General features: G+C 49.0%; 3 protein-coding genes across 3 annotated transcripts in view; all 3 read right to left on the reverse strand.

Moving 5' to 3' along the window:
- Window positions 1-26500, reverse strand: part of LOC143956091 (uncharacterized) — a 67073-nt gene that overhangs the window by 11919 nt on the left and 28654 nt on the right. The window contains exon 2 of the mRNA XM_077466222.1: window positions 12108-12949. Within this exon, the coding sequence (XP_077322348.1) occupies window positions 12108-12949 (842 nt within the window). The remainder of the gene's footprint in view (window positions 1-12107; window positions 12950-26500) is intronic.
- Window positions 19069-26500, reverse strand: part of LOC143955957 (uncharacterized) — a 151943-nt gene continuing 144511 nt past the window's right edge. Inside the window, exons 2-3 of the mRNA XM_077466082.1 lie at window positions 20013-20372; window positions 19069-19895 (exon numbers count right to left, since the gene is read on the reverse strand). Coding sequence (XP_077322208.1) covers window positions 19692-19895; window positions 20013-20300 — 492 coding nt within the window. The 5' untranslated portion in view covers window positions 20301-20372 and the 3' untranslated portion in view covers window positions 19069-19691. The remainder of the gene's footprint in view (window positions 19896-20012; window positions 20373-26500) is intronic.
- LOC143955229 (uncharacterized) lies at window positions 20396-21080 on the reverse strand. Its single transcript, XM_077465311.1, has 2 exons — window positions 20811-21080; window positions 20396-20694 (listed from the first exon to the last, which is right to left on the reverse strand). Exons 1-2 carry the CDS (start codon window positions 20893-20895, stop codon window positions 20396-20398), a joined length of 384 nt encoding a protein of 127 aa, XP_077321437.1. The 5' UTR covers window positions 20896-21080.

The following is a 26500-nucleotide window of genomic DNA, read 5'->3' on the forward strand; positions in this document are numbered from 1 at the left end:
GCCAATCGCTGGGATCAATTGGTTTCACCCCAAGTCTGGAAATGCTGCACTTCTTCCTTCTGTCAATAGGTGGCCGGGTGATTGGTGACATTAGATAAGACAAGGGCATTGCAAGGACCGATTAGGAGTATATGGGGAATCTCAGCCAATGGGCAGGCGTTTTATTGGATCCCTTGGCCTGCTGGGAGAACCCATTTATTTGGGTGGAGTCAGGCGATCGGTATTTTTGCCTTCTGCAAACTCCGAGACGTAGTTTTGTAGGCAGGGGGAGGATGTAGCACCCTGAAGTTGAAGCAGAGTTGCTCCTCAATTTACCTGCCAGGCATAGTTGCCTTGGCCAATTGTTAGGGATCAATTGATTTCACCCTAAGTCTGGAATTTCTGCACTTCTCTCTTCTGTCACTAGGTGGCTGGGTGATTGGTGACATTAGATAAGACAAGGGCATTGCAAGGCCCGATTAGGAGTATATGGGGAATCTCAGCCAATGGGCAGGGATTTTCTTGGATCCCTTGGCCTGCTGGGAGAACCCATTTATTTGGGTGGAGTCAGGTGATCGGTGTTCTGTGGATAGCTGTCTGGGGGGGGGACATGTGTTGTATTGCCCAGGCTTCTAGGCCGGAGATTGGGCCTATCCTAGGGGCACCTGGCTGCTAGGCTGTATGAGGGCCTATCCAGAAAAGGAGAGCAGCATAGGGTTGGGATTGCGGCTTGCAGTCCAACCAGAAGTGACTGTTCTGCCAGACAGAGAAGCTGTCGTGGTCGGACGTAGAGGGGAAGCTGTCGCCAATAAGGGACCAACCACCTTATTACCAGGGACCACAGTGAGTAGCTGAAGCAAGTACCGGAGCAGTATTCTCACCAACCGGGGACGGTGAAGAAGTGGGAAACTTCAGCAGGTGTCAAGTCAGGGACCCAGCCAGCGGAGGTGACGCTTGCAGAGCAGCCTTGTGTGCCAAGCCACAGAGCGAGCAGACCAGTGGGGTGACGCTTGAGGAGTATCTGTGAATGCCAAGCTAGGGACCCAGCAGGGAAGCGGGGGGGTGACGCTTTAGGAAGATACTCAGAGAGAAGGTTGGAGGAGCTCAGGTGATCCAGTGGCAGTGAATCAGCAAGTTCTATTGAGAGAGACTGGGAGCTCAGTTGAGTGAAGATCTACAAGAAGTGATTGTAGGAAGTACAGAAGTTCATTACAACTTGTGTTAGAAACTGCTATAAGACTGTTGCCATAGGAGACAGCGATCCTACGCCTGCAGATGTGGTGTCTTGCTGGAGGCCTTTCCCTGCATGGCTGTCTACCTGTAGAAGTCTCAGAGTCTGCTAATTAGCATTGCAACTACTTAAGGGTGCCCTGGCCCTAAACCCTCTCTCCCACAGTTCTGTTCGAGAAAATAAATCTCTTTGCATTCAAGAAGTGTCTGGCGCCCATGAATCTACCTTTCATTACAACCACCATGCCTTGTAACCCACTCTACATTGAAGGATGTCAGCTTTCCCTAACTCTGGAGGTAACTATTAGGCCTAAAGAGGTGCCGGGATCTTGCTACATTTGGCGCCCAACATGGGGCAAAGGCGTTATCCTCGAGGCAGTTGCCCATAGCAACCGGCTACAGCTCCATCAGGATTTCGTCTTGCTCTGTGGGAAAGTGGCAAGTAACATCTCTAATGCCGCGTACACACGTAGCCAACTATCCAGCGGACTTAGTCTGTTGGACTTCCCGCCGGACTATCCGCTGTACTTTTGAAATGAACGGACTCGCCCACACGCGGAGAAAAGTCCACTCATTTTGAGCGCGTCTCCAGGTAGCCAGGGCCAGCGAAGGAGGCGTCACTAGCCCCGTCACCTGGTATGGAGTTAAAGGGGAATCCCTACGCCGAAAAATCGGCGTGGGGGTTCCCCCCTAGGTCCACATCAGACCCTTATCCGAGCACGCTACCCGGCCAGCCAGGAAAGGGGATGGGGACAAGCGAGCGCCCCCCCCCCCTCCTGAGCCATGCCAGGCCGCGTGCCCTCAACATGGGGGGTGCCTTGGGGAAGGGGGGCCGCGCGGCCCCCCCACCCAAAGCACCTTGTCCCCATGTTGAGGAGGACAAGGGCCTCTTCCCGACAACCCTGGCCGTTGGTTGTCGAGGTCTGCAGGCGGGGGGCTTATCAGAATCCGGGAGCCCCCTTTAATAAGGGGGCCCCCGGATACCGGCCCCCCACCCTATGTGAATGAGTATGGGGTACAATGTACCCCTACCCATTCACCTGTAAAAAAAAAGTAAAAAAAAAAACACAACACACAAGGGTTAAAATAGTTTATTGCACAGCTCCGGGGGTGTTCTCTCCGTCTTCAGGGGTCTTCCCGCCGGACTCCTCCGCTATCTTCTGCTCTTTTGCTAGCTATTTCACTAGCGGAGGAGTCCGGCTTTCTTCTTCGCCGCCGCCCTCTTCTTCCGACTTCGGGGGTCTTGTCCCCCTCGGTTCTTCTTGCCAGGCCACCGCGCCTTCTTCTAGCTCTTTTACAGGCGGTGGCCCGGTCTACTGTCGCCGTCTTCTGTTCTTCTCTTCTTCTGTTCGCTTGTTCCCACCCCCTTTCCTGGCTGGCCGGGTAGCGTGCTCGGATAAGGGTCTGATGTGGACCTAGGGGGGAACCCCCACGCCGATTTTTCAGCGTAGGGATTCCCCTTAAACTCCATACCAGGTGATGGCACCAGCGACGCCTCCTTCGCTGGCCCCGGCTACCTGGAGACGCACTCAAAATGAGCGGACTTTTCTCCGCGCGGGAAAAGTCCGCTCATTTCAAAAGTACGGCGGACTAGCACACACACGGCCGGATTGTCTGCCGAAAAGCTAGTCCGGCGGACAGATTGGAGTGCAAAAATACTTTCTTAGTCCGACAGACTTTTGGGTAAAAAAAAGTCAGCCGGAGGCTACACACGGGCGGATTGTCCGGCGGACTTGAGTTTGCCGGACTTTTCCACCGGATTGTTTGATCGTGTGTACGCGGCATTATTCTTATAGCCTGTGTTATCATGCATTTTAACAACCTGTGGAAGAACCAACAAGTCTCATTGCTCATGAGAGAGTACCAGGCTGGTCTTTTGACACTTCCCGCCAGTGCTGTGAGGGTTAAAACAGAGTCCATTAAAGATTTGGCGTGCTACAGAAGCAAACAGGCTGGCGCTAAAGTTTCCAGAAAGTATCTGCCCCAATCTTCCGCTCTGCAGAGGAGGATAAGGAAGTGCTGCCACGTGTGCCTGGTTGTGGGTTGGAGAAGATGGCACAGTTGGGAAATGAAATGACGGATTGGAGAAAGTACGCTCCGGGTGTTGGCTTTGGTCTGAACGAGTCCAAACCTGTTCTGACTGACACCGGAGTGAGGTATACACCTAAGGGTAGTATAGGGTAGGTAAGCTTGCCCTGTATACGGCTGGAGGCTATGAGGCCTTGGGACTGATGTATGGGAAGCAGGGGCGGACTAACAACTCATGGGGCCCCCGGGCAATAGGAGATTATGGGGCCCCCAGGCAATCAGAGATTATGGGGCCACACAGTATACACACACACAATATACAATCACACAGTATACACAGACATGTTTCTATTGGCTGAGAAGGTACTGGAGAGGCGGGGCAGCTATAATCTCGGGATTTTTAGACCAAAAGGATGTCGGTAAGGGACATTTCAGAGACAGATGTAAAAAAAAAAAAAACACAGATTTTTACATACTGTCCCTGGTTTTACTTAGGCTGGCAACCCTGATGGGGCCCCCTAGTGGCCTGGGGCCCTCGGGCAGTGCCCGAATGGCTGAATGGTCAGTCTGCCCCTGACGGGAAGTGTTCCAGTCTGGTCATGCATTTGAGGCCTTGGATCGTCTGTGGACGTTGCGGGGAACACCTGCTCGAGGTAGTCTCACCAGCTCAACCTCCACGGATACTAGAGGCCGATTGATTGCCATCCCCCGTGTCGTGCAGGAAGCTGTTACCCCCGTTTTAATGACTGCCCCAGGACCCAGTGCTCCGGTCGCACCTTGAGGTCGCAGTCGGGGACATCTGCTCGCTTTAATTTCTGAGTCACCGGGGAAAAGATTACTGGAGTCGGGTAAGCCTGCAAGGGGTGAAAGCAATGTGCCTGTAGGGGAGGGGATACCTGTGGCCATTAAGGGAGACAACACAGTTGTGCCAGCTAAATTCGGTGCCAAGTGCAACTACCTCCCGGCCGAAGAGTGCTCCACCATAACTAATTCAGACATCCCCTCTGATGGATGGTCTGAACTGTTTTCGGACACTTTGTCTCGGACGGGGAAGTGGAGTGACAGTGATGAGGAGCAAATGTGCGACATAGAGGGGGATGAAGTTCCCTTTGCTACTGCTGCTAGTGTAAAAATTTAGCTGTCTACCAATGCAGCTCCATCAGTACGGATTACCAGATCCCTTGAAGAGGATCGTTGGGCCCGTTGGGTTCCCAAAGTCCACACTACTAAGCCAAAACCTGTGACCAAACCTGATTGCAAGCCAGATGTTGTTGCTGGGTATACCCGGTTTGGGCGTGCTCCAGATACACGGGTTCTACCCGGGTATTGAGATCCTAAGACCCTGCCCAGGCTGTCCAAAGTGCAGCGAATTATCAGAAAGAAAGCGGCTGAGGACTACGGGTACGTGTATCACTACATACCGGCTCACCAAGAGGAGGAAATTCTGGATAAAGACACCCAGAGGGTAGATGAAGCTGTGGGCAGTTTCCTCCGGATCCCCCTGCAAGTAGAATATCCAAAGCTGTCACCAAAAGTTTGCTGAGAGGTATGTCTGGGGCTAAGGCCGGAAAATCGATCTGGGCAGTGTAATCCTCCGCAGGCCAGACAAGAAGGACATTAAACACTATGTCGTCACAGTAAATGCCAAAGGAGAAGATGTAGCATTGCCAGATCTCAGATACTACTGGTAAATTCCATGGAAATACATCTGTTCACTAAACCTTGTGGATTACAAATGTGTGCTGTGTGAAGTTAAGGACGCTATGCTGGAAGCCACTTCATATCTGCACAAAAGTTGTTGTCAGTGGGGAACATTCCTGCCGGCTGTACCGCCAAGATTGTGCTGGACTGAATGGTGCCGGCAGAAACACGGAGTGCCCACTTGAGTCATGCTGCCCAGTGCTTTGAAAGTTGCCAGTCTCCCTCGGAAAATTAACCTGCGATGTGATGCTCAGCAGGGTTGCTTCTCAAGTGATGGGGAAATCTTCCTTAGCTCCTGGCTGTCGTGCGGACAGACTGAGGCAACCATTGCAAGGGGACCTGTCTTCAAAGTGCGATCGTGGCCTGGCTGCTTGTGTCCTGAATGCAGCTGTGCCTCCTATTCCCAGAGTCACCTTTAAAGAAGAAGGGAAACTGCTGGGAAGTATTGTTCTCCCCGAGTGAAAATTCGATGGACTGTGACAGGGCAAGGACATTGGGGGTGTTGAGCTGTGGCAAAGGGGGAAATTCTCACCTTCCATGTGAATACTGGACTAATCCATGCATCAAAACCCGTTTCTAGTGTTGGTCACCAGGTGGCGTGAGCGGTGCTGACCTGAGTGAACCTCTGTTCATTTTATGAGAACATGCTAAGTAAAGTTCTTTAGATTAATGGAAAAGGGGTGGCATTCTCACCTGAGAATGGGGCCACCTTCCATATGTATATGGTTCAGACCTGTTATGCCGTGTACAAATGATCAGACTATCCGGCGGACTTGGTCCGGCAGACAATCTGCCCGTGTGTGGGCTCCGGCTGACTTTTTTTCCCCAAAAGGCCGCCGGACTTGGAAAGAAGTTTTGACTCAAAAATTGTCCGCCGGACCTTGAAATGAACGGAATTTCCCGCACACGGAGCATCCTCTGGGACCAGCATCCTCTGGGACTGTGACATCATAAGGGGTGGGACATCACCCGGTGACCCCACCCATTGTCCCTATATAAGTCGCCGCACAACGCATCCCTGTCATTAGGGCCAGAGACAGCGTCGAGTCAACATCTGAAGGAAGAAGAGGAAGAAGAAGAAAAGAGAAGGCGGCGACAGCGACGATGACAGAAGACCGGGCCACCGCTAGTAAAAGAGCTGGAAGAAGGAGCGGAGGCCCGGCGAGAAGAACCCAAGAGGGGGACAAGACCCCCGAAGTCGGAAGAAGAGGCGGCGGTGACAGAAGACCGGGCCACCGCTAGTAAAAGGGCTATAGGAAGAAAGCGGAGGCCCGGCAAGAAGAACTGAAGAGTGGGACAAGACCCCCGAAGTCGGAAGAAGAGGCGGCGGTGACAGAAGACCGGGCCACCGCTAGTAAAAGGGTTATAGGAAGAAAGCGGAGGCCCGGCAAGAAGAACCGAAGAGGGGGACAAGACCCCCGAAGTCGGAAGAAGACCCCCGGACGGCGAGGAAGAAGAAAGCCGGGCTCCTCTACTAGTAAAAGAGCTAGCAAAACAGCAGAAGATAGCGGAGGAGTCCGGCGAAAAGACCCCCCCAAGACGGAAGAAGACCCCCAGAGCTGTGCAATGAATTATTTTAAAACCTTGTGTTGTGTTTTATTTCCATTTTTTTTCACCAGGTGAATGGGTAGGGGTACATTGTACCCCATACTCATTCACATAGGGCGGGGGGCCGGTATCTGGGGGCACCCGGATTCCTGATAAGCCCCCCGCCCGCAGACCCCGACAACCAACGGCCAGGGTTGTCGGGAAGAGGCCCTTGTCCTCATCAACATGGGGACAAGGTGCTTTGGGGTGGGGGCACATTGACTTCCTTTACTAGTCCCTTCTACCTGGAGCCGTGTTCAAAATGAACGGACTTTCCTCCATGTGTGGGCAAGTTCGTTCATTTCAAAAGTCCGGCGGACTCCCGCCGTAGTCTGGCGGACCTAGTCTGCCGGAAAAGTCCGGTTGTTTGTGGGCAGGTCCGCTCGTTCGGAAAGTCCGGCGGACTTTCCGGCGGTTTGTCCGCCAGACTAAGTCCGCCGGATAGTCTGATCGTGTGTACGTGGCATTATAGGGTGTACTTACACTGCTATGCTGTCCTTGGCTAAGGACAAGTGTCCATTACTTAACCACTCATGTATATATTGCACTATGTTATTATAGGGATAGGGTGCATTTGCATTACGTTTTTTTCTCTTTTAGGTGTTTTTGTACCGCTTACACTGTACTGTGTCTTCCTTGGATAAGAAGAGACAGTGATCCAACGTGGATGATAATGCTAACCATTCATGCTGTCTTTATTACTGTAAATATTAAATAGATAGTTAGGATATAAGGCCATTATTTATATTTTCCTCTCCATTATTTGGGTGGTACGCCACACGTAAATTGTACATAGTGTCTGATATTCATCTGTCCTGTGTGAACTTCCAGTTATACATGTTTATTCCATGTGGTACACCACGTGCATTGTTTGTTATTGTTATTCTTTCCTTGTTTCCCCACCCATCACAGTTTTTGCCAGGACATTCGCTCTCAGGCTTGAGAGCACAAATTATTTTTTTCCTTCTGCAAACTCCGAGACGTAGTTTTGTAGGCAAGGGGAGGATGTGGCACCCTGATGTTGAGGCAGGGTTGCTCCTCAATTTACCTGCCAGGCATATTTGCCTTGGCCAATTGTAAGCCCTTGTACACACGGTCGGAGAATCCGTCGGAATGTGTCCTATCGGACCGTGTTGTCGGATAATCCGACTGTGTGTGGTCTGCATCGGACTGTTTCCGTCGGAATATCCGTCGGACCAAATTTTCAAACTTGCTGGAAATATTTTCCGACAAACTGGTCCGATAGGACATACTCCGATCATGTGTAGAGAATTCCGATCGGACAAAGTGCCACGCATGCTCAGATCAAATTCCTACATCAAAGCTATTGGCTACTAGCCTGAACGTAGTCCCATCGTAACGAAATTACGTCATCACGTTCTGAAAGATCGGATTTTTCGACAACTTTTTCCGACCGTGTGTAAGCAACAGTTTCGGACAAAATCCGACGGATTTGGTTGTCGGAATCTCCGACCGTGTGTACAAGGGCTTAGTGATCAATTGATTTCACCCTAAGTCTGGAATTGCTGCACTTCTCTCTTCTGTCACTAGGTGGCCCGGGTGATTGGTGACATTAGATAAGGCAAGGGCAATGCAAGGACCGATTAGGAGTATATGGGTTATCTCAGCCAATGGGCAGGGCTTTTTTTTTTCTAATCCATTGGCCTGCTGGGAGCACCTATATATTTGGGTGGGGTCAAGTGATCTTGCTTCGGTGTCACCTGGATGACTGGGTGGACGTGTGTTGCGCTGCCCGTGTTGCTAGGCCAGAGTCTGAGGCCTATCTCAGGGACATACGGCTGCTAGGCTGTCTGAAGGCCTATCCAGAAGCAAGAGAGCAAAGAAGGGTTGGGAATGTGGCTTGTAGTCCAACCAGAAGTGACGTTTCTGCTGGCCGGAGTACCTGCCGTGGTCGGAAGTGGTCAGGAAGCTGTCGCCACTAAGGGACCAACCACCTTATTGAAAAAGAAAAAAGAAAGAGCATCTCCTGCGCTCGTGAAGGCGTTATAAATGAAGGGTGGTAGTACTTTCAAATAAATAAAAAAAATATATATATTTTGAAACAAGAGATCATCTTGCGTGTCCCGCCGCCTAAACCAACCAGGGGTGGTCCGAAAGAAGCCAAGTGGAAAGTAAGGAGTGGAAGGCGCGTGATCTGACGCTTAGATGAACAAAATATATATATAAAAAATATGTATAAAAATATGTGTATGAATTAAAGTACTTCTTTTACATTCTACATATATTATATATATATTTTCTTAATCTAAGCATCAGATCACACGCTTTCCACTCCTTTCTTTCCACTTGACCAATCACCTTATTACCAGGGACCACAGTGAGTAGCTTAAGCAAGTACCGTCAAGCCAGCGGAGGTGACGCTTGCAGAGCAGCCTTGTGCCCCAAGCAGGCCAGTGGGGTGACGCTTGAGGAGTATCTATGAATGCCAAGCTAGGGACCCAGCAGGGAAACGGGGGGGGGGGGGGGGGTGAGGAGAAGGTTGGAGGAGGTTTGAGGAGCTCGGGAGGTGCAGTGGATCAGCAAATTCTACTGAGAGAGACTGGGAGCTCAGTTGAGTGAAGATCTACAAGAAGTGATTGTAGAGGAAGTACAGAAGTTCATTACAACTTGTGTTAGAAACTGCTATAAGACTGTTGCCATAGGAGACAGCGATCCTACGCCTGCAGATGTGGTGTCTTGCTGGAGGCCTTTCCCTGCATGGCTGTCTACCCGTAGAAGTCTCAGAGTCTGCTAATTAGCATTGCAACTACTTAAGGGTGCCCCGGCCCTAAACCCTCTCTCCCACAGTTCTGTTCGAGAAAATAAATCTCTTTGCATTCAAGAAGTGTCTGGCGCCCATGAATCTACCTTGCATTACAACCGCCATGCCTTGTAACCCACTCTACATTGAAGGATGTCAGCTGTCCCTAACTCTGGGAGGTAACTATTAAGCCTAAAGAGGCCCGGGACCTTGCTACATTTGGCGCCCAATGTGGGGCAAAGGCGTTATCCTCGTGGCAATTGCCCATAGCAACCAGCTACAGCTCCATCAGGATTTCGTCTTGCTCTGTGGGAAAGCGGCAAGTAACATCTCTAATTCTCATAGACTGTGTTATCATGCATTCTAATAACCTGTGGAAGAACCAACAAGTCTCATTGCTCATGAGAGAGTACCAGCCTGGTCTTTTGACACTTCCCGCCAGTGCTGTGAGGGTTAAAACAGACTCCGTACAGAAGTTCGTCACAACTTGTGTTAGAAACTGCTATAAGCCCTTGTGCACGCGGTCGGACATTCCGACGGAAAGGGTCCGATCGGACTGCGTTGTCGGATAATCCGACCGTGTGTGGGCACCATCGGACTTTTTCCGTCGGAATGTCCGACCAACAAAGTTTGAGAGCTGGATATAAAATTTTCCGACAACAAGATCCGATCGCACTTTGTCCGATCCGATTGTAGAGAATTCCGTGCCACGCATGCTCAGATCAAATTACGAGATCAAAGCTATTGGCTACTGGCCTGAACGTAGTCCCGTCGTGACGACAGAACGTCATCACATTCCCAACTATCGGATTTTCCGACAACTTTGTCCGACCGCGCGTATGCAACACCACTTTCGGACAAAATCCCTCGGGGGAAAAAAATACGACGGATTTTGTTGTCGGAATGTCCGACCCGTGTGTACAATGGGCTAAGACTGTTGCCATAGGAGACAGCGATCCTACACCTGCAGATGCGGTGTCTTGCTGGAGGCCTTTCCCTGCATGGCTGTCTATCCTGTAGAAGTCTCGGAGTCTGCTAATTAGCATTGCAACTACTTAAGGGTGCACCCGGCCCTAAACCCTCTCTCCCACAGTTCTGTTCCAAGAGAAAATAAACCTCTTTGCATTCAAGAAGTGTCTGGCGCCCATGAATCTAACTTGCATTACACCCACCATGCCTTGTAACCCACTCTACATAGAAGGATGTCAGCTCTCCCTGACTCTGGAGGTAACGGTTAGGCTTAAAGCTACATTTGGCGCCAAATGTGGGGGAAATGCATTATCCTCACAGCAGTTGCCCATAGCAACTGGCTACACCTCCAACGATTAGGCCTAAAGAGGCCCGGGACCTCGTTTCATATAAATATATAATATATAACTCTGTAGTCCTGTTGGGTTGCTTTGAGGGTATTTTCTGTTTTCTGGGCCCGTTATTGGGGGTTCCCTCTACACTGATGACCTGTGAAGGCTTTTATAGCGTCTCCTATGAGTAATATTTGGATACAAAGTTTGTCCTCATTGCACCGACACACACAATCTTTTCCTCATTGCAGGAGGAGGGGTCTCTCATTGAAGCCAAAAGAGTGGAATATCGCAGTTGGTTTCATTAAGAACCAAGCCTGTCTGATCCCTGTAACTTGGGATCCATCCTTTCTGGTAAGAGGCTGAATTTTCCCTATGGATGGATCCAATCCTTTCTGGTAAGAGGCTGAAAACACACTAAGAACAATAATTGACCAACTTTGATTATTAATGTGGACTTTACACATGTAGAGAATTTGTTTACTTTTTCTATTTTTTACCTTATTGGAAATTCATCCTTAGGGTTGCGCACTTTCTTCTATACACAGTATATAAATCTATAATATAGCAATCTATATAAATCTTTAACATAAATCTATAATATATAAATCTATAATATATAACTCTGTAGTCCCGTTGGGTTGCTTTGAGGGTATTTTCTGTTTTCTGGGCCCGTTATTGGGGGTTCCCTCTACACTGATGACCTGTGAAGGCTTTTATAGCGTCTCCTATGAGTAATATTTGGATACAAAGTTTGTCCTCATTGCGCCGACACACACAATCTTTTACTCATTGCAGGAGGAGGGGTCTCTCATTGAAGCCAAAAGAGTGGAATATCGCAGTTGGTTTCATTAAGAACCAAGCCTGTCTGATCCCTGTAACTTGGGATCCATCCTTTCTGGTAAGAGGCTGAATTTTCCCTATGGATGGATCCAATCCTTTCTGGTAAGAGGCTGAAAACACACTAAGAACAATAGTGGACCAACTTTGATTATTAATGTGGACTTTACACATGTAGAGAATTTGTTTACTTTTTCTATTTTTTACCTTATTGGAAATTCATCCTTAGGGTTGCGCACTTTCTTCTATACACAGTATATAAATATATAATATATAAATCTATACTATATCAATCTATATAAATTTTTAACATAAATCTATAATATATAAATCTATAATATATAACTCTGTAGTCCCGTTGGGTTGCTTGGAGGGTATTTTCTGTTTTCTGGGCCCGTTATTGGGGGTTCCCTCTACACTGATGACCTGTGAAGGCTTTTATAGCGTCTCCTATGAGTAATATTTGGATACAAAGTTTGTCCTCATTGCACCGACACACACAATCTTTTCCTCATTCAATACAATTTTTATTATCATTTTACTTTTAACAAGACTGCAGTCATCAAATCAGGAAATATTGAAGGTCGAAATCCAACGAATACACCTCGAGGGTTGTGTGGGACCCCCTGATGTACAGGAAGACAGGACTTCAGCGTGGAACATTTCCCTCGTTCAGGAATGCGGCTTCTCCCCTGTGTGCAATCTCCGATGATTGTAAACACTGGCCCGATCTGAAAAACATTTCCCGCACTCGGGACAGGAATACGGCTTCTCCCCCGTGTGAGATCTCCGATGTCTGCAAAGAGTGGCCTTCTCTGAAAAAGATTTCCCACACTCAGGACAGGAATACGGCTTCTCCCCAGTGTGAGACCTCTGATGTCTGGAAAGATGGGACTTCTCTGAAAAACATTTCCCGCACTCGGGACAGGAATACGGCTTCTCCCCCGTGTGCAATCTCTGATGTGCGTTAAGACTGGACTTCAGTGAAAAACATTTCTTGCACTCAGGACAGGAATACGGCTTCTCCCCCGTGTGGGTTCTCTGATGTATGACAAGACTGGACTTCACTGAAAAACATTTCCCGCACTCAGGACAGGGATACGGCTTCTCTCCCGTGTGCAATCTCTGATGTTTGTAAAGACTGACACTTTGTGTAAAACATTTCCCGCACTCGGAACAGGAATAGGGCTTCTCCCCCGTGTGAGACCTTTGGTGTTTGTCGAGATCGAATTTCCTTGAAAAACATTTCCCACAATCAAAACAGAAATATGGTTTTTCCCCCGTGTGAGACATTTGATGTGTGACGAGTTTTGATTTTTTTACAAAACATTTTCCACACTCAGAACAGGAATACAGATTTTCACCAGTGTGAAATCTCTGATGATTATAAAGATCGGACTTATCTGAAAAACATTTCCCGCACTCAGTACAGGTATATGGTTTTTCCCCCGTGTGAGATCTCTGATGTCTGGAAAGATGTGACTTCTGTGAAAAACATTTGCCGCACTCAGTACAGGGAAACCTCTTATGTGTTGGAAGGACGGCACCGTCCCGCACAGTCTGAGGTTCCTCGGGATAAGAGGAATACGATGGTCCGGCACCGTCCCGCACAGTCTGAGGTTCCTCGGGATAAGAGGAATACGATGGTCCGGCACCGTCCCGCACAGTCTGAGGTTCCTCGGGATAAGAGGAATACGATGGTCCGGCACCGTCCCGCACAGTCTGAGGTTCCTCGGGATAAGAGGAATACGATGGTCCATGTACACTGTGTGGTGCCGGATGGACATTTGAGGTAGTCGGGTTTTCTCCTGGACTATACTGTGTGATGTCCTCATCTTCTACTTTACAGTCTGGAGACAAAGTGAGACAATCCTCTGAGGTTTTCCTCATCTCCCGTCCATCTACTAAAATAGAAATACAAAGATTATTACTAGACATCAGCTGATTGGTTCCCCTAAACCAGGACTCCGCCCACATCAGGCAGCTTTGTCTCTGAGGATCTTACAATTCCCCCCTCAAGGTAACTAGTAAATGGGTCCTCTGATCTCCTACCAGATCATTTCTTTATTCATGGACCTTAGTCAGAGAGTGAGGAAACAACGAGAACTGTCTTTTATAGGAGTGACAGTGATGAGGGGATTATAGGACGAGTGTCCCCTCCCCCTCTATCACTCATTGCCATCTTCCCAACACAAGAAGTCCTGCACTTCCTTATTTAGTCCATGATTTAGTCATGAATAACAGCGGGGCTGAGCCCCACCAGAGGTCAGAGAGTGAGGATGGGGGGAGGACAACCAAGATGAAGACTGGACTGATCCTGAAGACCCCATCATTGGGTTATTGACTCCTCCCACATTATCACTTTCTGTTTAAGGGTCCAAAGTTTGAGGAAGTTATCACATTATTATCACCATGTAAAAGTCTGTCCTCCAATCACATCATCAGATATAAAATGTCCAGCTGGTAGGAAATGGGTGTAACAAAAGAGAATACATATTATGTGTATATATTAGGGATGAGCTTGGTGTTCGACTCGAACACCGGCTGTTCGCCCGTTCGGCGAAGCCAGAACTCTGTGGGCCGTTTGCGCCAAATTCGTGTGGCGCTCGCGGTCCACAATGCACTGCGCCATCGCAGTGCATTGCTGGCTCATGATTGGCCAAGCATGCACTGTGACCTCGCATGCTTGGCCAATCACAGCGCCAGCAACGAGGAGAGCCATGATTGGCCAATTATAGCTCAGGCTGTGTAGTACATGCCCCACACTATATAAGGCCGCCAGCGCAGCGGCCTTGTGTAGTGTTCTGGCGTCTGCAGGAGTTAGTGGATGTTGTCTGTGTGCCTCCAGCGCAGTATACGCCTGTATCTACCTATATTGCTCTTCTCTAATTGAGCCATCTGCCATCTGCAGGAGTTAGTGGGTGTTGTGTGCCTCCAGCCCAGTATACACCTATATCTGCCCTTTATTGCTGGTGTTCTATAATAAAGGCATCTGCAGGAGTTAGTGGGTGTTGTGTGCCTCCAGCACAATATACACTACCCAATTGCTGGTTTTCCCATCTCCCTGCAGGCCATTACCATGTCTGGAAGGCCAGCAAGGAGAGGCAGACAGGCGCGAGCCGATAAAAGAGGGCAAGCAGGCTCTGTGTCTAGAGACAACAGTGCTGGTCATGGACGCGGTGCATTGTCATCAGCACGTGGCCATGGGACACGCTTGTCCTTCTTTTCGGCAGCTGGACATGTTGAACCGCAACATGCCAACGACTTGGTAGAGTGGATGACCAAGCCCTCTTCATCCTCCTCATCCTCTCTCACCCAGTCTCAGGGTACTAGCAAAGCAGCTGCCAACGCATCGTCTTCCCTCGTCTTAAAGTCATCATCAGTGACTCCTTCCCTAGACCCACCACGTCCTCCTGAGGAGTCTCCTGAACTCTTTGAGCACAGTGTTGGGTACATGCTCCAGGAGGATGCCCAGTGTTTTGTAGGCTCTGATGATGACATCAGCTAGAGGAAGGCAGTAACGTGAGCGCAGAGAGAGGGGATGCTCAAGAAGGACAGCAATCTGGCAGTCATGTTCCATAAGCTGCAGCATACTGCCAGGTTTGCTACAGCGATGAAGAGGGAGGGGATGATGAGGTCACTGACTCCACGTGGGTGCCTGGTAGGAGAGTGGAGGAGGAGGAGGCACATGTCCAACGAGGCAGGATGCCCTCCGGGGGCCAGCTTAGGGGCAGCACACCGACTGAATCACACCGCAGAGCTCCGCCTGTGCAGGGCGCTGCCTCTGCACGTTATTCTAGAAGTTCTTTGGTGTGGGCCTTTTTTGAGACGAGTGCATCAGATCGCACCGCTGCTATTTGCAACATATGTCTCAAGCGTATCTCACGTGGCCAAAACATCAGCCGCTTGGGCACCACATGCTTGACCAGACATATGTTGACCTGCCATGCAGCTCGTTGACAAGCGTACCTCAAAGACCCACACCAAAGAACAAAGCGGACCTCTCCTTGCTCCTCATCAGCTGGGATCTCCAACCCCACTAGACCTTCAGTCCTCTCTGAAACCTGCTCTGAGAGGAATGAAGGTGTAGAATTAGGTGTGTCACAGCCAAGTGCTTGCGGGCAATCTGCTAGTTTGGAGGAAACACCTATTGGAGTTTCTCTCCTTGTGGGTGGCAGCAACCTGATATAATTAGTATTTGGCCGTAGCCACTGCTATTGCTATCCTTTCCTACTTCCCACCGTTGTTGAGCGCGGTTTTTCCTTAACTTTATACTTAATTAATCTGCTAGCAGTACACCCACGTCCGATTATAGCAGGCAAATGTCCCTGCCCCAGCTGCTGGACCGTAGAAAGAAGTTCACTCCCAGCCATCCACATGCCCAGCGGTTGAATGTTAGCTTGGCTAAATTGCTAGCACTTCAACTGCTGCCTTTTCAGTTGGTAGACTCGGCCCCCTTCCGTGAGTTTGTACAATGTGCGGTTCCTCAGTGGCAGGTACCCAAACGCCACTTTTTCTCACGGAAGGTGATTCCGGCTCTCTACCGGCATGTGGAAGGCAATGTCCTTGCCTCGCTGGACAGGGCGGTCAGCGGTAAGGTGAATATTACCGCTGACTCATGGTCCAGCAGGCATGGACAGGGATGTTACCTGTCTTTCACGACCCATTGGGTCACTCTTCTGGCAGCTGGGAAGGATGCAGGACAAGGTGCAGTAGTGTTGGAGGTTGTTCCGCCACCACGCCTCCAAAATGCTACTATTGGTTGTGACACACCTCTCTCCTCCACCCCCTCCTCTTCTTCTTCCTCCATGGCCTCTTCCAGTGCTCTGTCCTCAGAACCAGCGGTGCTCCGTAGGCGTTCCAGGGGCTACGCAAGTACGCAGGCAAAAAGATACCATGCCGTGCTTGCGCTGGTTTGTTTGGGGGACAGGAGCCACACTGGGGCAGATATTTTGTCAGCTCTGCAGGGGCAGGCCGAGAGGTTGTTGACGCCACTTCAGCTTAAGCCAGGAATGGTGGTTTGCGACAATGGCACCAGCCTCCTCTCCGCCCTCCGACAGGGACAACTGACCCATGTGCCCTGTGTAGCTCACGTCCTTAACCTGGTGGTGCAGCGGTTCTTGGGCAGGTACCCCGGCTTACAGGATGTCCTGAAGCAAGCCAGGAAAGTCTGTGTGCAATTCCACCAATCATTTAAAGCCTGTGCTCGGCTGGCTGAGCTCCAAAAGGAGTTGAACCTGCCCAAGAACCGCCTTATATGTGACATGCCCACCAGGTGGAACTCAATGTTGGCCATGCTGCATCGGCTGCACACGCAACAGAGGGCCATCAATGAGTACCTGTGTGACTACGGCACCAGGATAGGGTCAGGGGAGCTCGGTTTTTTCTCACCACGCCAGTGGGGCATGATCAGGGATGCATGCACTGTCCTGTCACCGTTTGAGGAGGCCACAAGGATGGTGAGCAGTGACAGTGCATGCATCAGTGACACTGTACCTCTTGTCCACCTATTGGAGCATACACTGCGTGGAATAATGGACAGGGCACTTGAGGCAGAACAGAGGCAGGAAGAGGAGGACTTCCTTGCCTCTCAAGGCCCCCTTTATCCAGACAGTGTTCCTGCTGTGCCACCCATCACACAGGAAGAGGAGGAGGAGGAGGATGATTGTGTCAGCATGGAGGTGTAGCCTGGCACTCAGTAGCAACAGTCTTGTAGGGATGATTTACAGTCCTAAGAAACCTGTGGACTTGTATGTGGCTAGGAGGAGGTAGCTGAGGATCATGTTGTCCTTAGTGACCCAGAGGACTCTGGACCGAATGCCTCAGCTAACCTATGCTGCATGGCCTCCCTGATCCTGCAAAGCCTGCGGAAGGATCCTCGTATTCTTCGGATCAAGGAGAGGGACCATTACTGGCTGGCCACTCTCCTTGATCCACGGTACAAGGGTAAGGTTGCCGACCTTATCTTACCGTTGCAGAGGGAGAAGAGGATGAGACATCTCCGGGAGGCCTTGCAGAAAGATCTGTGCAACGCGTTCCCAGAGACTGGGAGGTCACAAACTCCTGGTCCTGGACAACGTGTTGCTGAGGCATCAGTCAGAAGGAGCGGTGGAGAAGGTGGCCGTCTGACCGATGCTTTCAGGCAATTTTTTAGTCCGCAGCCCCAAGGTATGATCGGTTCCAGCAACCATCGCCAGCGTCTGATTTACATGGTGCAGGAATACCTAGGGGCAAGGTCAGACTTGGACACCTTTCCCACCGAAAATCCTCTGGCTTACTGGGTCTTGAGGATGGATCACTGGCCAGAGCTTGCACAGTATGCAATTGAGCTACTGGCCTGTCCTGCATCCAGCGTTCTTTCGGAACGCACCTTCAGTGCTGCTGGTGGCTTTGTAACCGATCACAGGGTGCGCCTGTCCACCGACTCGGTTGATCGACTGACCTTCATAAAGATGAATCAATCTTGGATCCCCCACAGCTACCAAGCACCTGAAGCTGATGTAACCGAATAATTTTTTTTGAAATATCACATCCCTTCAAGACTGCCTATGCTGATGCTGAGTGACTGTCCTGTTATGTTGATTGTCTATCCTCTTCCTCCTCCGCTGATATCTTGGAAGAACATTTTTGGTTCTGGGTGATGCCACGAGCCCAATTTTTCAGCCCCTGTTGAACAGGGGCGTTTAATTACAATTTTTGATGCAATGCTTTGCAGCAGGGCTAATTCCTGCACTAAAACTAGAGTATATGGGAGAGGTTGCAGTGTTGTGGCACCAGCAAGCATTGCCTAAGGTCCAATTTTTCAGCCCCTGTTTAACAGGGACATGTAATTACAATTCTTGATATAATATTTCACAGGAGGGCCCGTTCCTGTGCCCACCCAGAGTAACTGTGAGGACTTATAGTGTTGTGGCACCAGCACCACAACCACCAAAGGCCCTATTTTTCTACCACTGTTCAACAATTCTTGGTATAATCGTTCACAGCAGGGCGCTCCAGCGCCCACCAAGAGTCACTTTGAGGGCTTACAATGTTGTGGCAACACCAACACCTTGTTCCGCCATTTCTGCAGAGCATATAGGGCAGGCCCCTACTTTCAAACATCCAACTTACAAACGTCTCCTACTTGCAAACGGAAGGAGACAGCAGCAAGTGAGATGAAAAAAGATGGACGACAAAACAAATTATACAGGGGTGATAACCCTTCCCTATGTTTTCCAAAAAGCTTAAAAATATTTTTTTTGGACTGGAGCTACACTTTAAAAATGTACCAGTTGAAAATTACAAACAGATTCAACTTAACACAACAAACCTACACAGTCCCTGTCTTGTTTGCACCGCCTGTATACTGCTGTTCTGAGTATATAGGGCCTGGGGGCCACACGTATTTCCTTTTTTTAATATGGGTACGGGGTTGCCCTTAATATGCGTACAAGACCCAAAGGGGCTGGTAATGGGCAGGGAGGGCTACCCATGCCATTTTTCTCAATGATTTTCATCCATATTGCAGGAACCAGATATAACATTAAAAAACGCAAGCAGTTTTAAATGACTTTTTTTCCATTAAATGTAATTTTGCGCAGGGACTGTTCTAAACACGGGAAACACGTGGCACTTCACAGGCATACTACAGACACCCCCCAGGCACCATATTTAAAGGAATATTTCACTTTTTTTTCCACTTTAATCATCATTAAAATCAGTGCTCCCGCCAAAACAGCCATTTTTAAAAACATTTTAGGCATTGACCCATGTCCCCTGAGGCAGGAGCCAGGTCCCCAAACCCTTTTTAGGACAGTATCTTGCATATTATCCATTAAAATTAGCACTTTTTATTTTGAACGTTCGAGTCCCATAGACTTCAATGGGGTTCTAAAGTTACACAAATTTTCAGTCCGTTCGAAAGTTCTGGTGTGAACCGAACCGGGGGGGGGTGTTGGGCTCATCCCTAGTATATATAGCAGTGGGTGGAGGAGAGAGAGCAGAAGTCAGGAGTATGTAATGTACAGCATAGTGCAGGGGTCAGGAGTATGTAATGTATAATATAAATGATTTATGATAGGTTTAGCAACGCCTATGGTGAAAACCATAATTTTGCTGCCAGCTGATCCCCAGAATCTCCATAAATCCAGTCTAGATACATAAATTGTGTCGGCAGCACAGAGAAGGAAGATTATCGGAGAGAAATCCAGGAATACAGGATGGGGAACACAGCTCAGGAAAGTGACCAGGGGATTACAGGCTGATATCACCCAGCCCCCGCCCTACTCTGGACCAATCAGTGAGCAGTATGGGGGGAGGAATGTATTTAGTGTTAATGACCCACCTGTGCTGATCTCTGTAGGAGTGTCCTCCTCTATAAATGTCCCTGTTATTCCATCCTCCTCCATAGACTGCTGATCATCCCTCACATACCTCTCTTCTTCTTCTGATTTCACCTCAAATTCTATATCCATTGGATCTCCACTCTAAACCAAGAAAATGAGAGAGAAAATATCAGATATAAGCTTTATTATGGTGACATCACATAGTAAAGCCACACATCGTCCCATAAGTCTGTGTTTTATAATCTCCGTCCCACCAACCTTGCAATATTGAGGGATGGTGTGACCTTCCTGTGTGGAATCCCGGGAATACAGAGGACGGGGACATCTCTCTGGGGGGTTCCTGGTATTTGGTGGCTCCATCATATCCTTGTGTCCTTCTGAAAACTCCTCCATCACTCCATACTCCTCATCCTCCTCTTTATACTCTTCTTTAATATCAATATTATCATCCCCGAGGTTTCCACGGGGACATCTCTCTGGTGGGTTCCTGTATCTGGATGACTCCTCCATGGTGTCCTGGTACAGATCTTTGTGTTCTTCCTCCATCCCCCCATCCTCATCATCCTCCTCTTTTATCTCTTCTTTAACCTCAACTTTAGGATCTCTCAGGTTTCCACTCTGAATATATAATAAAAATGACATCAATGGTAACAATGCAGATAATGTACAGATCCTAATGATACTATCAGTGATTGTTCCTCATCTACCTGAGGATGGTGGGGGATGGTGTGACCTCCCTGTGGGGAATCCCGGGAATACAGAGGACGGGGACATCTCTCTGGTGGGTTCCTGGTATTTGGTGGCTCCATCATATCCTTGTGTCCTTCAGAAAACTCCTCCATCACTCCATACTCCTCATCCTCCTCTTTATACTCTTCTTTAACAACAATATTATAATCACCACGACTTCTCTCTGGTGGGTTCCCATTACTGGATCCATCTGTAGGAAACACACACACTGACTGAATACATTGTTTCTATGTGTTTATCAGATGATGGGGGATCTAGGTGGAGCCTCCGTACTGCTCTCTCCTTTACAATAAAGTCTCCTCTTACCCGGTGATGTGAGGGGCGGCTGATTGGCCATCATGACGTCCTTGTAGAGATCCTTGTGTCCTTCTAAATACTCCCACTCCTCCATGGAGAAATAGACAGTGACATCCTGACACCTTATAGGAACCTGACACACACAATGATACAGTCAATCATCCACCTCTGTATAAAACCCTCATCCATCCCGTGTCATCGCACGATCCATTCGTATAAACTGAAAAGGTGACATTAATGGAACAAGCGACACATCTCCAAAATGAAGAGAATGTTTCGCCGCCCCCCACCCCCCCGTAATAAGGGTTTTGCTACCCGTCGGAGATTCACCCAGACGGTCTGGTTTTTTAATCATGTTTCCAGCTGCCAGACACCCGGACACACAGTGGCAGCGCCACCCCCCAAAACTTCAGAGTACCCTCACAGCACCCCCAAAAATCAGATGCCACTACATATGTGACTATTTTTTATTTATTTTTTTATTGTACCTGCACATCTTATTTTGATGTCAAAAGACTGGGGACTCTTTTTTTTTTTCCTGTGGAGGGATACAGCTGCTTCCGGCCGCATAAGTCGATAATCTTTAGTTAGACCCAGCAGGCAGGATTCAGAGGTGGTCTGAACTGATATACAGCCTCTCTGCTGCCTCCTCAGCCAATGAGAAAGAAATGTACCCGCCCCCCTTCCTCAGCCGGCCTGTGCTGACTTCTAAGCTAATCTATATCAGGAGGAGGTGCCAGCAGATCGATAAGAGGAGGAGAGAACACAGCCTGCTATGGGGGATGCAGGGATGTCTTTAACGCGGGGCAAAAGGGACAGCCGCCCAGGGCCCTGTCATAGTTGGGGGGCCCTTAGCTGCCCGCCTCTTGAGCCCCACGCTGCCCGCCGGAGTTCGACCTCCTCCGGCGCTGGTCGCTGGCTGGCTGCTCGCTAATGTCACCACCTCACTCTCTGCACTCTGCATCCACCTCACCCCCTGCACTCACCTCACCTACCTCATACTCTGCACCCACCTCACCCACCTCATACTCTGCACCCACCTCACCCACCTCATACTCTGCACCCACCTCACACTCTGCACCCACCTCACCCACCTCATACTCTGCACCCACCTCACCCACCTCATACTCTGCACCCACCTCACCCACCTCATACTCTGCACCCACCTCACCCACCTCATACTCTGCACCCACCTCACCCACCTCATACTCTGCACCCACCTCACCCACCTCATACTCTGCACCCACCTCACCCACCTCATACTCTGCACCCACCTCACACTCTGCACCCACCTCACCCACCTCACACTCTGCACCCACCTCACCCACCTCATACTCTGCACCCACCTCACCCACCTCATACTCTGCACCCACCTCACACTCTGCACCCACCTCACCCACCTCATACTCTGCACCCACCTCACCCACCTCATACTCTGCACCCACCTCACCCACCTCATACTCTGCACCCACCTCACCCACCTCATACTCTGCACCCACCTCATACTCTGCACCCACCTCACCCACCTCATACTCTGCACCCACCTCACCCACCTCATACTCTGCATCCACCTCACCCCCTGCACTCACCTCACCTACCTCATACTCTGCACCCACCTCACCCACCTCATACTCTGCACCCACCTCACCCACCTCATACTCTGCACCCACCTCACCCACCTCATACTCTGCACCCACCTCATACTCTGCACCCACCTCATACTCTGCACCCACCTCATACTCTGCACCCACCTCACCCACCTCATACTCTGCACCCACCTCATACTCTGCACCCACCTCACCCACCTCATACTCTGCACCCACCTCACTCCCTGCACTCACCTCATACTCTGCACCCAGCTCACCCCCTGCACTCACCTCACCTACCTCATACTTTGCACCCACCGCACCCACCTCACCCCCTGCACTCACCTCACCCACCTCACCCCCTGCACTCACCTCATACTCTGCACCCAGCTCACCCCCTGCACTCACCTCACCTACCTCATACTTTGCACCCACCTCACCCCCCTGCACTCACCTCACCCACTTCACTCCCTGCACTCACCTCACCCCCTGCACTCTGCACCCACCTCACCCCCTGCACTCTGCACCCACCTCACCCCCTGCACTCTGCACCCACCTCACCACATAGCACACTCCTGATCTCTGCACTGTGTACATAGCACACTCCTGATCTCTGCACATCTCTTCACTCTGTACATAGCACACTCCTGATCTCTGCACTGTGTACATAACACACTCCTGATCTCTGCACATCTCTGCACTCTGTACATAGCACACTCCTGATCTCTGCACTCTGTACATAGCACACTCCTGATCTCTGCACTCTGTACATAGCACACTCCTGATCTCTGCACTCTGTACATAGCACACTCCTGATCTCTGCACTCTGTACATAGCACACTCCTGATCTCTGCACTCTGTACATAGCACACTCCTGATCTCTGCACTCTGTACATAGCACACTCCTGATCTCTGCACTGTGTACATAGCACACTCTTGATCTCTGCACTCTGTACAAAGCTCACTCCTGATCTCTGCACTGTGTACATATCGCACTCTTAAGCTCTGTATGTAGTGCACTCCTGATCTCTGAACTGTGTACATCAATCCGCTACTCTCCAGTCCACCCCACTGCCCCGTCCATCCCACTGCCCCCCTGACCACTCTGCAGCCCCCCGGTCCACCCCTCTGCCTCCCCCTGTGCATCCCTCGCCCCCCCCCCCCCCGAGTCCATCTGGCTGCTGTAAGGTTGTTTTGGGTGCTGTAGTTAGGGTAGTCCGCTTTGGATATGATGGACTGATTTGGGGGTGTTGTAGACAGAATGGGCCATTTTGGTGTGGTGTTGATGGTGTGGGTTGCTATAGGTAGGTGGAGGCTACTTTGGACTGTCAGTGGAAGGTTGGGTTGGTTGCACTGGATAGTAAGGGGTGCTTTCGGTAGGGTGGGCTAATGTAGGCCCCTCCCACTGTTAACGCAATGTGGCCATACCCTCTATTCGCCACGGGACGCACAGCACGCCGTGTTACTATTCTCTTCAAGCCACTCCAAAAGTGTCCAAGGCCTTTTACAATCCTATTTTGTCTGTATTGTATACTACAAAAAAAAAAATGCCGTGCGCCAGTAAAGTGTTTGGGTTCGTCTTCAAGAAAGGGCAACCCCTCCCGTAACTCTGGGAATGTTCTGCCCCTGAAGGGGGTAATCTAGGTCTCCACACTATATATGTGTGTATCATCATCTGCTGGAGATAAAAGACGTCACAGTGACTATGGAGGAAGAGGACGGACATGACGGGGGATTACTGGGTGTAAATAGAAAATAAGATCTTATTACCTCGTCTTCTGCCACTTCCAGCAACGTCTTCTCTCCACTTCCTCCCGCCTCACCTCTCACCCGGAACTTCCTGTCTGTGCCTGACATCACTTCCTGTCTTCCATAGAGACTTCCTGTGTGTACCAGACATCACTTCCTGTCTTCCCTAGAGACTTCCTGCCTGGGCCGACGTGAGAAGATCACCACCTTGTGGAGCTCAGAGGAACTGCAGCCCCCAAGAGACATCTCACGGCCTTGTGCTGTGTGTGTGTATGTACTGTATATCCTTATAGATGGGGGTCGTCTCCGCTCCCACCAAGGGGGAATAGAAATACTTACCTCCCATCTTTTAAAAATGGGAATGAAGGACACTAATTATCAAAAGTATGTAGGCACAGGACACACGCCCCCTTAAAGAAGAATTATAAAAAAAAAAGATCAGTTAAACCCACTCGTGTTTTTTTTTTTTTTAACCACTACTATTCCTTTATATTGGCTTTTAAAGATTACAAACGTCGCAATTTAGAAATTGGATGAAAGGTTTAGCTCTGGGGAACACTCTTTGAAAGATAAATAGTGTACTTTATATACAACTGTATGGATCAGACCAACGTGAGGGACAAATGCGGGGGGGGGGAAAGAGGGACTTTGTTCCAAATCTGGGACAGTCCCTCGAAATGAGGGACAGTTGGGAGCTATGGCAACTATTTTTTTTTTTTTTTCGAATATTTTATTTAAACCAGGAAAAGACAGTCCCAGGTCCTCACGTCTATGGTACATAGATATCGGTAACGTAGCGTATAGCATGTCTAATCAGCAAGTGACCGCTAAATCTTAATAGGCTTCAAGGCATCAAAAAAGGGGGACTTTTTTTTTAGCATAGATTAATCAACTACTTACAGAGCCTACAAGATCTCATAAGGTTGGACACTGAAAGATATGGGGCTGCCCATTTCCATTTTCATTTTTCTTTAACCACTTGCAGACCGGACCATTTTGCTGGTCAAAGACCAGACCACTTTTTGCGATTCGGCACTGCGTCGCTTTAACTGACAATCGCGCGGTCGTGCGACGTGGCTCCCAAACAAAATTGACGTCCTTTTTTTTCCCCACAAATAGAGCTTTCTTTTGGTGGTATTTGATCACCCCTGCGGTTTTTATTTTTTGCGCTATAAACAAAAATAGAGCGACAATTTTGAAAAAAAAAACGCATTATTTTTTACTTTTTGTTATAATAAATATCCCCCAAAAATATATAAAAAAAAATTTTTTCCCTCAGTTGAGGCCGATGCGTATTCTTCTACATATTTTTGGTAAAAAAAATCGCAATAAGCAATTATTGATTGGTTTGCGCAAAAGTTATAGCGTTTACAAAATAGGGATAGTTTTTTTTTTTTTTTTATCAGAAAATAACTTTTATTTCGCTTGTTGCACAGTACAAAATATACAACAGACAGTGCAGAAAGAGACATAAAAATCAAAAACAAAATATTGATTACAACAACATAAGATGCAGTGAGAGAAGAATCAAGTCCCAAAAAGAGTGATTTCACAACCCATTCCCTTGCATTTGTGCATTTAATCTCTTCCGTTACATACCCTCGTTATTCCCAGGTTCTTGTTACAACGTACCATTATTCTGTCTACTGACTCTCCCCTTCATCTCTTATACACCAATCTATCCACTGTGCAACAATTCCAATATCGTGTATCTTAGATAGAAGATACCATAACAACTGATATGTCGAAAACAAACATTACATCCAAAGTAAACCTTTGCAGTACTTTTAGTTCCTTGTGTACACATTCTAGATAAGAACATCATAATAAAGTGGTATTCCAACGTTCCCTCTTCCATTGGCAGAAATGCCTTGGTTTCGTACGGCCCACTCTCTGCCCCTATCAGCAACCTTTGGGCAATCATGCTCCGAGTGTCTATCCCAGAATCAGTCTGTCTTTGATAAGTTGGTAGGGGACCAACCCCGGAACCTCCAGCCATGCTTGCCACATTAAATAAAATTTTTGTGGGACTTTCCTATGCTGGTATGTTAATTTTTCTTTAATTAATAATTTGCTCACACTGTCCACCCATTGCCCCCTGGTAGGCACTCTTGGGGTGATCCACCGTTGGGCAATCAGTTTACGTGCTTCATAGAGCAATCTTAGGACTGCGGTGCGTGTGTGTGAAGTCAGCGTATCATCTTCCAGCGCACCCAGCAGGCAAACGGCCGGGTCCATTGGGATGGTCACATTATATACTGTAGAAATCATTACTGTAATCTCCTTCCAGAATCTAAAAAGCTTGGGGCACTTCCACAGCATATGAAGAAGATCACCATGGTCTGTCTCACACTTTGGGCACAG

This window comes from Lithobates pipiens, unplaced genomic scaffold (genome assembly GCF_037356315.1).
Source record: "Lithobates pipiens isolate NorthernLeopardFrog02 unplaced genomic scaffold, aLitPip1_a1.2 Scaffold_35, whole genome shotgun sequence".
Classification (NCBI taxonomy): Eukaryota; Metazoa; Chordata; class Amphibia; order Anura; family Ranidae; genus Lithobates; species Lithobates pipiens.

Coding starts and splice junctions, on each gene's coding strand:
- LOC143955229 (XM_077465311.1), bottom strand. CDS start 20,895: ATGGAGGAGTGGGAGTATTTAGAAGGACACAAGGATCTCTACAAGGAC. Junction 20,695..20,810: donor GCCGCCCCTCACATCACCGG/GTAAGAGGAGAC, acceptor TGTTTCCTACAG/ATGGATCCAGTAATGGGAAC.